Genomic DNA, 13,575 nt, shown 5'->3' with positions numbered 1-13,575 from the left:
AATAATAAACATGTTCCTTTTGTTCCAATTATCTTCTATGCCCTAATGGTAACCCTATACGGATTCACTTGGAAGAGATCATCAAGGAAAAAAAACAAAACAAAACAAAACTGTTTCTCCAGCCCTCTTCTAGAATTCAATTTATTTTTTCTTACTTTAAAGTAAGAACATTTACTATGAGCAGATGTTTTCTGTCCGGAGCCCAATCTCCTCTTGGGAGGTGAGTTGTTAAATTAGAGACACAGCTGACGGCTTGATTCCCACATAGGCAGCCCTGGTGGTGGGCAGCATGGGGACCCCTCCCCGACTTCTTGCGTCCTCCCCGCTGCCTGCCCTAGGGTAGGCCCCCAGCTGGTCTGTATGTAACTGCTGGCTTTCCATCGCATGCTGACTTTGCCAGCAGTGAGCCAGGCCTGGGGCAGCCCCCACGTCCTTCTTTCTTCAGAATCAAATGCTCATGCTCCACATTTACTTATTCACTAATAAATATTTATTGAGCTACCACCAAGAGAGCACCGTGATTAAAAAGCATGAGTTTCTCGGACTGACTGCCAGGGCTCAGTGCCACCCCTACTGCTTCCGAGCTCTGTGACCTTGGCAAATTATTAATGCTTTGAGCCTGAGTTTTATCTCCTCTAAAGAGGGATAGTAACAGTTCCTGTCTTATGAGATTTGGGGAGGATCATTTGAGGTAAGATTCGTAAAGTACTCTGCCCTTTGCAAGAACTCGTAGCTATTTGATTGAGACAAGCCAGGTTTGATAGGCTGTGGGCAGAAGAGTGAGTTCTAGTCCCATCAGGCAGGCCCTGTAATGCTCCCTGTCACTCTCAGATAATAAAAAGTGCTCTGATTGGTTTTTGGGCCAACAAGAGTCTCCTTTCAGAAATTCAAACATGAAGTCACGTATCATAATCAAATTTGGAAGCTCTGTGTATGTCAGAGCCTCTGCCCGCTTGGCTGGCCTCTGGTCCGGAAGACCTTCCCCTGCCGTCCTGGCTCCATTTCCCACCTACTCGTTAGCTGTGATGCTGGACTTCTCTGAGTGAGGGGCCCCTCGAGCAGGTGGAGTCCTGGTGGGGCGCAGGCTTTGGGCTTGGCAGGTGCCTCTGGGTTGCTCCCCAGCAGGTGGCCCAGCCGCCGCCCCTCCCGCTGGCATTTTTCAGGCCTGGGTCACATACCAGTGCTTTTTTTTTGTCTCTGCCCCTACTTCCAGGATTATTGTCAGGCTCTGTCAGTGTTTCTCCTGAATCCTTTCTCCCTGGGCTGGAGACAGAGGAGGAAGCACATGAGGAAGGACACAGCCCGGCTCTCCAACCACAACCCGGCGGGGCTAGGGCAGGGGTCAGAGGGCTGGCCCTTGAGTTCAATGGATTTTTGATCATTTTGCTGCCCGCCCCCCATCTTCCCTTTCTTCTAGTGCCCTGGCTGCTACTGAGCGAGATTTTTCCTGGTGGAATTAGAGGACGAGCCATGGCTTTAACTTCTAGCATGAATTGGGGCATCAATCTCCTCATCTCTCTGACATTTCTGACTGTGACCGGTAAGGACTCGATGTTTTCCTCTAACACCATTGTGCTCCTAGGACACATGTTAGGGAAGCACACTCACCTAAAAGACGTCTTACTCTGGACGTGTTCAAAACATTCAGAAGTAAAAAGAATGTACCTGATGTGCTGACCACCCAATTTAAAGTTATCATTCTTGTGCTTGCTTCAGCAGCACATATAATAAAGTTATCATTCTTTTTTTTTTTTTTTCAAAACTGGTTTTAAATACTCTTCAGGGTGGCAGGAAAGGGGACTGGGGTGAGAGCTTGTTACATGTGAATTTGGGGTTGGGGTGCCCCACCCCCTGTCCTGGGACAAGGGAGCAGAGTAGAGGCCCTCTCTGGAGGGTCCCAGGGCCAACTGGGAGCCAGCCCTCCCTAATGTTATCATTCTTAATTCATTTATAATCCCATCTGTTCTGTCCCCCAATTATTTTGAATCACATTTCAAACATGATGACATTTTGTCTATAAAATTTCCATGTGGACCTCTAAAAGATAAGACATTTAAAAACTATACCTGTGATATCATTATCAAGCCAAAATATATTAGTAGTAATCCCCTGGTATCAAATATCCAGTCTGTGTTCCCGTTCCCATTCTTCCAATTGTCTGATAATTATTTTTGTAGATTTTGCTTGAATCACCATCCCAAGACATAACTTACAGTTGATTGGCATGTCTCTTATAATTTTTAGGTTTCATCTCCATTTCTCCCTCTTCCTCCACAGTTATATATGTGTGTATATATATATACATAAAATATATATTACATATAAATACAAATATATATTAAAGATTTTATTTATTTATTCATGAAAGACAGAGAGAGAGAGGTGGAGACACAGGCAGAGGGAGAAGCAGGCTCCATGCAGGGAGCCTGACGTTGGACTCCATCCCAGGTTGCCAGGATCAGGCCCTGGGCTGAAGGTGGCGCTAAACCGCTGAGCCCCCCGGGATTCGCCACAGCTTTGTATTTTTTTTTTTTTCAGCTTTGTATTTTTAACGAAGAAACTGGATTATCTGTTTCAGAGTTCGGTCCTTTGTGTGTCCAGTGAATTGCTGTTTAGACCTAGAGGCTTGAGCAGATTTAGATTTTCTCATTTGTTTGTAAACTCCTTTACAGATGATGGTGAGTCCTGCCACAGAGGCACATCATCTGTCTGTCTCCCACTTGGTAATGGAGGCTTTTTCTGAAGAACATCACCCAGATCTGTTATTTTCATTCCATTGTTCCTTCTAAATTTTGATCAAAGCTACTTCTCTAAGGAGATGTTTCTTCTCCTTAGTGATTTGCCTGCCCTCATGTGTGAATCATAAAAAAGGCAAGAGAAAAGCTTAAAACATTTTTATTTTCCAGTTTTCCAAATAATGAGATAGTTCCCCAGTATCCTCCAAAATTGACCAATAGCTGTTTCCTTTCTTTCCTTTTTCCTTCATATATGTATATGATATAAATAATACATATATTAATTTGGAAAAGTAGATATATACTCAAAAAGGCATATATCTATATATAGCACTTCTGAATCTTGTCAACCACTTTTTTTTTTTTTTTTAGTATATCTACTTTTGGAAATTAACTTTTGGAGTTATTAAGCGTGGCTTTACATAAAATTTTCAAATGTTTATGTCCCATTTTTAGAAATAGCCCAAGATTAAAGGAAATGAAAAAACTGCTCATCAGCACCAACCACACCTATTCTACTCAGATCATATGCAAGTCCTGTGCCTTTCACCTTTACAGAGACACATAGACACACACACACACACACACACACACACACACACGTTTTTCCACATGGAGAAAGAGAAATATAAAAGAAAAAAATGAAGTGATCCCAGCATAATGTATGAACTTGATGAATCACTATGTTGTACACCTGAAACCAATGTAACATTGTGTGTCAACTGTGCTTATTTTTTTTTTTAATTAAAAAATAGAACAAAGAATGGAAATGAGCAGGGTTGGAAAAAGAGGACACAAATCTCTGGGAAGGATAGCTAATGTAGAGGATGAACTAATGCACATCCAAAGGTTCTCCTGCATTTAAAACAAATGTTGGGAAAGCATATTCACTTAAAAATCCTGGAATGAACCTGTAGATGACATTGCATTGGACTAAGCTTGAAATTCTTTTTTTTTTTTTTAAAGATTTTATTTATTTATTCCTGACACACACACACACACACACAGAGAGAGAGAGAGAGAGAGAGAGAGAGAGAGAGAGAGGCAGAGACAACAGGCAGAGGGAGAAGCAGGCTCCATGCAGGGAGCCTGACTTGGGACTTGATCCTGGGTCTCCAGGATCACTCCCTGGGCGTCCTGGGCGGAAGACAGTGCTAAACTGCTGAGCCACCTGGGCTGCCCTAAGCTTGAAATTCGATACAGGTTTCTCCCACTATTTGAAACTAGAGCATCCCTAGGAAATCTTTCATAAGCCAAGATGGCTTGAAGCAGAGAAGTAGCTACCAGTTCCTAAGAGCAAAAATCCTCTTTGGATTTCTACTAACGTAGATCTTTCAGAAAAGCAAAGTGGCATAATGCAAACTTGTCCAAGAGCGGGGAAACCTGTAGTTACTTTCAAAAATCAGTTTTCCAAGTAAAAGAGGTAAGTAAGGGTCCTGCTTGGCAGCAAGCCCTTGGACACCAGCCCTTTTAGTGTGACTTCAGCAATGTCCATAAAAGCAGAGTGTTCTGGGGAAACCAATTCACTGGGCAGTGGCCGTGATACAGTTGGATCGAGCTCAGCTCTGAGTAAAGTGTTTTAAGAGGATTGCTTAAATGTTGTAAGAGGGTTGCCATGTGTCCATCATGGGAGGGCACCTGGAAGCTATGCAACCTGTGGTCTGTGCAGAACGGTTGCAAAAGTTCAACTCGGGCTGCAAGAGTTCAGGGTGTTTGGGGCAAGGAGATGCCCAGGAGAGCGGTAGGGGTGCAGGCAGGGATGTGCGCAGCTGTTGTGCTGGTATGAAGGGATGGAGAATGGACCCAGGGAGTGAGGCACTACCTCGGAGTGGAGGCTCCTGAAAGGGACACTTAGACTTCAGGACGGGTGAGGAAGGCCTCTGTGAGGGGTAAGGGCAGCCCACCACGCACTGAGAGTCTCTGAAAGGGGTGAGCTCCCCGTTACTGAAAGTACTCACACAGGACAAGTTCCATGAAATGACCTTTCGTTGTCGGGTTTTTTGTTTTTTGTTTTTATCCTCCACTCTCTATCTTCTGGGTTTCTGTCCCACAGAGGAAAGGAGGACCGTTGCTGCAAGCACATTATTAGGCACTCACCTGGGCAAAAGGCTGCCAGCCCCAAGAGAAGCACCGCGGCAGGGGCTGGAGTGAACACCGCGCTGTCGCCTGCGGTCCTCCCGCTTCTGTCAGTGGGGTCAGGCCCCAGGGCAGGCGCCAGCGCCAGGGCCCCGACTGCGGGAGCAGCCCCGGCTGCAGGTGTCGGGCGGAGAGGACAAGCCGCCGCCTTAAAGTGATTTATTTGAACCAGGGCGAGGAAGAGTGAGCTTGTTTCAAGAAAAGCGCGTCTGTGTCTCTGCCTCTTTCTCTCTGGATCTCTCATGAATAAATAAATGACATATTAAAAAGGAAGAAAAGAAAGAAAGAAAGAAAGAAAGAAAGAAAGAAAGAAAGAAAGAAAGAAAGAAAGAAGAAAGAAAGAAGAAAGAAAGAAAGAAAGAAAGAAAGAAAGAAAGAAAGAAAATCACAGGTTTTTATACATGCCCTAAGAAGCAGCTGTCCACAAATGGGGTCAAAGCAATGCAAAGCACATTTTTAATCGGTCTCTTTTGTCCTTTGTAGATCTCATTGGCTTGCCGTGGGTGTGCTTTATATATACAATCATGAGCTTAGCATCCCTGGTTTTTGTTGTTGTGTTTATACCTGAGACAAAGGGATGCTCTTTGGAACAAATATCAGTGGAGCTGGCAAAAGCGTAAGTATCATGTGCGTGCTTTCTGAACGACGCTCTGGTAAAAAAATGCAGCTTTTACATACAACTGAATAATGATCCGACATCTGAAATTTTTTCAAGATATTACCTTTGTTTAGAAACTATCTCAAAACACAAATCCAGTTTTTATGCCCCGTGTTGAATCTGGGTGACTAAGCTAAGGAATTAGAAAAACCGGTGCTTTCTAACAGGTGAACCTCTCAAAGCTCTTTTCAGTAATGTTCAAAGAACCCCTCTCGTCTCTCTAGGTTCCCCATGCAGGAGGGGTTTTTTGTTTGTTTGTTTGTTTGTTTGTTTGGGGTTGCAGGTAAGTCTTGGAATGTCTTGCACACCTTGTGCCAGAGCCATGAGCTTCTACCTCTATCACACGTGTAGGTTGTCTGTAAACCCTAAACACCAGCTAAGGCTGTGATTATCAGGAATACCCTTGGGTTTAAGTCACTGCAATTATTCCAAATATGGCATAATCAAAATGAGCTAAGGAAAAGTTTCTCCTATGGGTAGCATCTGGAAACTGGTTCAATACATTTTACACAGAGAGATTGTTTAAACAGCTTAACTTAGATGTGGGCTCTAGAAAACTCTTTCCTCTTGGTAGCAGAACTCAGAGAGCTCTAACTGCTGAACTGCGGGGAAGGAGGCGGTACACAGAGGCCGAGAATGAAGGGAAACTTGTTCTTCTTCCTAGGATTAAATCATTATGCTTGAACATGTAGGGGTGGTCGCTCTAACATTTTAATACAGTGGGAGAGTACTACTTATTCATAGTTTGTGAATTTCTTCTAAAAATACCTTCAGAAAAAAAAAATAAAAATACCTTCAATTCACTAGAGAGAAATGTATGATTGCTACAGGAACTGTGGGCACAGCGATTCTTCAGCGTTTATCTGAGGGAAGAATAAACCTGAGAGGTGATTCGATGGTAGCTATGCATGTGCATATTTATTTATAGTGGGATTTGGAAAACTTTCACTTTGTATATTTTACACACTTTTGGGTGGTTTGCAGTTTTAAAATATTTCACGTTAACAAGCAGCAAGACTTTTCTCTTAATTCAAGCTGTAAGTTAAATATCAAATTGTAGGGTAATTTTTAATTATAGATAAATCCCTGTTTCTTAAAAATACAATGAAAATGAAAATTATTTATTTACGAGGAAATATAATTGTCAGGAAGGCTGGCCATCTCCTTGGCCTGATCCGCACATTGCTTGGCTCTATGCAAGCTGAAGCCAACTGACGAGATTTCTTGGAGAGCACAGAATCTGAACGAGACTATTAATTACAGATACAGGATTCAAATAACCACAGCCTCAGGCCTTGGTGACTCTATGCATTCATCTGGAAGCTTGATTCAGCTTCAAGGCCTTTTACGGGACACAGATGCCAGGACACGGAAGACCTCCAAATCCAGTGGTCATTCTTCCTCTCTCATTCTGCCCTGTCACCTGTTTCACACTGGTTGTCTGTTTAGGTGTGACGCACCATCCCCAAACGTCATGGCTTAAAATACACTACTGCCCCCATTCCCCAGGATTCTTTGGTGACCGCGCTTGTTACCTCTGGGTGGGCTCATGCGCCTACGTGGGTGGGAGAGACAGTTGGACTGGGCAGTATGAGAGCCTCACCTGCGTGGATGAGACGGGTGCTGCTCAGTGGGGAGCTTCTCTTGTCCATGTGCTGCCTTGGCCTCCAGCAGGCTCATGTGGCTTCCTCATGTGGCAGACTCAGGGCAGCCTTCCAAGGCATGGAAGCAGGAGCTATTAGGCTCTGTAAAGTGTATGTTCTAGAAGTCACACCGCAGTACCCCCATTACTTTCTCACATCCTACAAGTACATTCTACAGCCCAGAATCAAGGGGTATACAAACTGACTTAATCTCTTGATGAGATGAAGGACACAGAATTTTTTTTTTTTAAATCACATTTAATCCATCACACCTACTCTATCTTGAAATCCTCTTTTAGCTCCTATGAAACAATTTTCTTCCCTAGAATCCCTCCTACTTCACTGGCACTTATCTCTTTATCTCTGCTTCTATTCCTACATAGAGTTATCATTGAAGATTTAACCTGACATCCTTATGCCTTAAAAGATGATGCAAATCCTCATCTTTGAAGCCCTTGAAGCATAAGCTTAGTCCTGGAAAACATTCCTTTCTCCTGGATTTTTAACATTTTCCAGTCCCATTTTCTTCTATACTGCTTAGCTAAAACCCTAGTGGTTTCACCTCCTTAACTAAATTATAAAGTTTTGGTTTCCAGGAATGGCCTCTATTATCCTTCGTATGGAACCTCTATACCATGCCTAGCATAATACTGATTCCCAGCCGGTGATTTAAAAGTATCCACTGTTTCATTTGATAACTTGTGAGCAAGGCCAATGCTGAACTCATTGTGTGTGGGGATTAGATTGCGGGTAACGGTATAAAGCACAAGTTTTGATCCATGGGTCAAAGGATGTAATTTAATTTATGGTCTAATACATCCTATGCAACGGGAGGAGGAACAGGTATGTGGTCCATAGGAGAGACATACTGGCTGTACCACTCTACTCCCTTCCTCCACTTCAGATATTATTTATTCAACTCTTGTCTGACTACCTCCTGGGCACTGGACACTGTACTAGGAAAGAACTGAGGATATAGGAGACCAAGAAAGCATAGCTTCTTTACTTTGAGAGATAGGTAAGAAAACAGACCATTGCAAATATTTACCATTGTTGGCAAACACAAAGGAAAATCTCATGTATTGGAAGATTTCATTTCTAAGATCTTCCTGAAAGAGGTAATACCATAGCAGAATCCTGAAGGAGTTATCTGGGCAGAGAGGAGTATGTGGGAGTCAGAGAAGACGCACACGTAGAGGACAGTATACTTACTCACTGGTGTGATATGAAGAGGGCAGATTCCAGGTTGGGGATTGAGAGATGAGTCCAGAGCAAAGGGCAGAGAGGGAAGGGTCTCATCCATCTTGGTAAACAGTTTGGATTTTATGCTGAGGGCAGCGGGGCATGTTTAAAACAATAGCGCAGGGGAGCAAAGTTACCCGATTTTCAAAGGAAGACTTCAGCAAAATATAGAGAGGGGAAGGGGGTGCTGCTGAATGAGGGAGACCCATGGGAGTGTATTGAAGAAATCATATAGAAGACGATGGGGCTAGGGGGATCCCTGGGTGGCTCAGTGGTTTAACGCCTGCCTTCGGCTCAGGGCGTGATCCTGGAGGCCCGGTGTCAAGTCCCGCATCAGGCTTCCTGCATGGAGCCTGCTTCTCCCTCTGCCTGTGTCTCTGCCTCTCTCTGTGTGTCTCTCAGGAATAAATAAATAAAATCCTTAAGAAAAAACAAAGGAGACTATGGGGGCTGGATGGCATGCAGGGATGGGGTGAAGCTACATGGAGCTGGACTGGAAAAGATGATTGAGGGGCAAAGGAGACAATTGGGATCTTTCTCGGGTCCACCTTGTGCATTGTATGCACTTTTAAACTATCTGTTTATTAGTTGGGGGAGTGAAATGCCTTTAAAAATAAAGGTTTGTTAAAATTCTTGTGAACAACACTAACTACAACGTGGAGGCAGGGAGAAAGCAATTATGAATGAGCTGAACAAAACTAAGGACCTACTCTGTCATTGCTCTTGAATTCTTTTTTAAAAAGCCTAACTTGAAAGTGGAATGGATAGTCTGGATGAGTTAAGGTTAAGAATCTTTTAGATCTGTTTTTCATGTGGGGCTGTCGGAATGTATCAGGTTGCAAACCAAATAAAAACTGGAGGATAAAACTTAAGAAAAGCCCATCTTTATATCTAGTAGACACCTAGAATAAGGCATTCCCTAGCAACCTATGATTTGGCTATCTAAAATGCAGCAAAATTTATTCAGAATCGGGGTGGGGAAGGCATCTGTCTAAATTAGTAAAACTCTGAGTTATGAAATGTTTTTGAGAGAATCACATTTCGTTTACTGTTGAGTCATGCACTCGTTGAAGTCATAAATCCAAACCTCAAGTTATAAACTGCAAAGTAAGGGAAGCACAAAAGCCAAAATACTGGCAACCCTAGACAGACCACATGAGTGCTGGGTTTTGAAGAACAGGAGTAGAGAGGAGGTCCAATACAGAGAAAAGATCTGTAAGGGGGCAACATAATCCTGCAGGTGTAACTCCCAGCAGCAGTGAAGGCACCTGCCAGGCGTGTTGTGAGGGCAGAGAGGAAACCTTGGCTCCTATTCCTCTAGTGCTGCAGGGCCTAGGGTTGTCTCAGCTTGAAGCAGCCAGTTGGCAAAGGCTTTTAAAATGAAAATGTGAGCAGCCTGAACGGTGTCAACTGGCCAAAGTATGTGTAGCATGTGTATGTTAAAACAAGGTTCCCCGGAGGGAAATGTCAGAGACAAAAATACACAAGAAGCTGAACGACATAGCAGTACGAGAAGTTGTCCGGGCAGCCCGGGCGGTGCCGGCGCGCAGCGGGGTGAGCTCGCTGGCCGTGTTCAGGGAAGTCTTCCCAAACGTAGAAGTTAATGAGGAGAGTGAATCCAGTTTTGTCACCAGGGAAAGAGAGTCCTGGCGAGTATATCCTAACAACTGTCTGGGGAGGGAGAAAGGGAACGATTTCTAGTGTGAAAAATCAACTTCGAAGTCGGTACTATATGCTGCTCAACATTTTCCTTTCTTTCTCACGTTTGGCGACAGGTTCTTGTACTTCCATTTCTGCAAGGCTGGGAAAACAAATATCCTTCCAAGGTTGTTAAGTTTCTTATAAAATAAACAGTGACTCAGCTGAGAGGTCAGAAAAGATTTCAGCAATAATGTAATTTGAAAGGAGTTTATTTCGAGCGTCTGCCCTGCCAGCTACAAACTCACAATGGGATGTTTGCCATATTTGCTATTTCAGCTGTGACTTGTATGCTTCTCCGTTTAAGTGGAAACAGAGAGAAAATGAACAAGTTACTGTTTTGAAAATATTTTAGTTCTGAGACTTAGTTTAGCTTTCACTTCTATGGCTTATTGTATGTGGGCATTCATTCCTTCTTTCACCCAAACTCACTTGTTCCATGGATATTTCCTGAACATCTACTATGTGCCAGGCACTCACTGTTCAAGGTCTGACATTACTCAGAGAGCAAAAATGCCTCGAGAATTAAAACACCCGATGATAAGACAGGGAGTGATTTGGGGGCTACTTTTGTGTGGGTGATCTAAGAATGTGATTCTGAGAGGTAACGCTTAAGATAAAATCCGGATGATAACAAGGAGCCAGCAAAGATAGGGAAAGGAGAATTGGGATGGAGAGAACAGCTAGTGCAAAGGCTAGTCCGAAACACACTTGACCTGTTGTTGTTCCAGGAACAGCAAGGAATCTGTGAGATTTAGTTAGGAAGTCAGTGGAGACTAGCGTGCAGAGCCCTGCAGGCCTAGAAAGTTTGGATTTCATTCTTTCTTTTTTAAGATTTTATTTATCTATTTGAGAGAGAGAGAGAGAGAGAGAGAGAGAGAGAGAGAGAGACCAAGAGACAGCAGGAAAAGGGGGAGGGCAGAGGGAAGAGCGGCAGACACTTGCCACACTAAGCCACCCAGGTGCCCCCTGGATTTCATTCTAAGTGCAATGGGAAGCAACTAAAATATCTTAGCAGGGAGTGGTGCGAGCTGATCCACATTTTGAGGTGTGCAGAGTGAGCCTCTGCAGCCACACAGTGAACGTGGCTGAGAAAGCACATAAGCACAACGTTGGGTTTTTCTCATTTTAAATCAGGATTGTTGGAGGTGCCTGCTAATGCCTGTCTCCCAGACAACTGCTCCATACCACTTTCTCTCTCTGGAAACCTACCCCCTTCCTTTGCCCTGCTCACTCCCACTGCTGGCCTTGTATCTGGCTTCGTGGAGGGAATGGACACATTTCCATAACCTTACACACCAACCCACACACTAGTGTTTGTATCTAAATACACCATCATCCCTCTGGATTCTCTCTCTTAGCTCCGTCATTCCTATGTTACGCTCTCATCAATTCTCCAACAGTTTTCTCTGCTCACCCCTGTGTCACGCACATTTTACCTAACTGGATCTCAACTTCTCCCCAGCATGGAAACCTTGTATGATTTTTCCCCCAACTAAAAAAAAAATATGGTCTTAATTCCATTTTCCTCTTTAACTTCTGCTGTTTCTCTGCTACCATTTATAGCAAAGTTCTAGAATGAATATACATGGGCATCAGTTCCTCTTTTCCCGTTCTCTCATGAACCTGCTCCAGTGAGACTTTAATGGCCACCACTCTAGTGAAATTGATCTTTCTAACATCCCACTTACTGCTATATTGCCAAACCCAGGGGTCAATGCTCATTCTTCATCTTAATGGCTAGCATGGCGACCATCTCCAGATCTGGACCGAGGTGAGCATGCCCTTCTTCCTGAAATAATTCCTTCCCTGCCTTTGGGGACCTGCCTCCTGGTTGTCTGCTATCAGCCGCTCTGTCAACATCTGCTGGTTCCATCTTGGAAAGCCACTATTTTAAAGATTTCATGCCCTAAGACTTAGTTCTCAGACCACTTCTCTATCAGCCTTACTGGCTTATTGAGCTCCAATAAAGTTATTCAACGAATGAATGAATGACTTCAGTATAAGAGTAAGGCAATGAAGTCGTTAAGATGACACTTGAATTTGTAGCTTGAGAAATTGCATGGCTGGTTAAGATAAGGCAGCCAGAAAGAGACCTAGGTTTCAGGGATGGAGAGATGTTTTAGATCCATTCATTTTGAGATGTCCATTAGGCATCAGGTAGATGTACCATGAGTCAGCCACTGGATATATAACAAGTCTGAGATGCTGGAGACCCTCAGGGATAGGGTCAGACTGTGGAGGCCATGACTTTGTAGGCAGTGTTTAGGTTGTGGAGTAGATGACATCTAGTCAGAGAGTAGAGAGAAGGGAATGAGGTCCAGGACCAAGCCCTAGGTTAATCCAACATCTGGCGATCAAGCAGAGGAGGTGACAGTGAGTTTGGAGCAAGGCCAGGAGACCATGGTATCACTGAGGCCAAAAGAAGTGTTCTAGGAAGGCGGGACCAGGTGGTGCCGAATGCTCTGGAGAGGTCAGGTACCAAGAGGGAGGTGAGCGCAGGTCTGTCAGGCACAGTCTCCGTGGAGTGAGAGGACAGAAAGATTGAGGCTTGAGGAGGGACAGGAAGTTCCTGAAGTGAGGAAGTCGGCTACCATCCACTTTGGAGTTCTGCCAGGAAGAGGAGCAAACAGGATGGTCACATCCTACATCGGCACTTCTGCTCGCCCTGGGAGCCCTCCGCTTCCCAGCTCACCCTCTCGAGTAGCTGCACTTTGGCCAGTCTTCGGCCTGGCCGAGGCCTAGAATCCGCGGAGTAGCCGTGTCCTCACTTGCTCTGCTCAGGCCCTTTACCCTGCCTTCCTGCCTCTTCATTCAGGCACAACCTAACGCCGATTAAACTGTTTCTTTGCTTATTTCTCCCCTGCATCCGAGGGGCTGAATGTGGCCGAGGAAAACACCCAACTGTGCCCACAGCCTGGCTTTCGGCTTTCGAACCTAAGCCCCCCGGAGCAGGTCTTCGGGAATGTCCCGCAGGCAAGCGGTTGCCCGGAGCTGACCTCCCTCCTCTCCGGCAGCTCCTTCTCAGCCCACCCTGCTCGAGCCCGCACCCCTCCCTCCCTTTCAGTTCCCTAACAGCAGAAGTGGAGGTAAAGCGCCCTCCTGCATGTCCCCAGCCCGTCTTACGGCAAAGGCCAGCTCTCCGTCACCGATCCTCCCCTTCCACGAGGTCATCACGCCGTCGGGGGCGCCTCCAGACCCCAGGGCCCTCCAGGTGCCGAACTCTTCCCTGCCGGCTGCTCATTCTCCACGGCCAGTCCGCTGTCCTCACCTCCTATTCTTCCTTAAACTCCAATCGGACTTTCTCATTTTCTTTCTGCTGAGGCTACTTATGACCTCCACGTTATACACCCCAGTCCCTGTTACTTGACTTCCCCGGAGCACCCGCCCAGTTCCTCACACTCCCTACTTTCAAACATTTGTTTCCACTTGTCTTCTGGAATATCACACTTCTCTGCTTTTC

The 13,575-nt window shown here is 44.9% G+C and overlaps 1 protein-coding gene across 1 annotated transcript in view; it reads left to right on the top strand.

Annotated features, from left to right (window-relative positions):
• Nucleotides 1-13,575, top strand: part of SLC2A12 (solute carrier family 2 member 12) — a 54,256-nt gene that overhangs the window by 37,033 nt on the left and 3,648 nt on the right. Inside the window, exons 3-4 of the mRNA XM_041742614.1 lie at nt 1,418-1,540; nt 5,355-5,487. Coding sequence (XP_041598548.1) covers nt 1,418-1,540; nt 5,355-5,487 — 256 coding nt within the window. The remainder of the gene's footprint in view (nt 1-1,417; nt 1,541-5,354; nt 5,488-13,575) is intronic.

This window comes from Vulpes lagopus, chromosome 2, assembly GCF_018345385.1.
Source record: "Vulpes lagopus strain Blue_001 chromosome 2, ASM1834538v1, whole genome shotgun sequence".
NCBI classification, from domain to species: domain Eukaryota; kingdom Metazoa; phylum Chordata; class Mammalia; order Carnivora; family Canidae; genus Vulpes; species Vulpes lagopus.
Note: the sequence above shows the minus strand (reverse complement) of the source record. Positions and strands in the feature narration are given on the sequence as shown.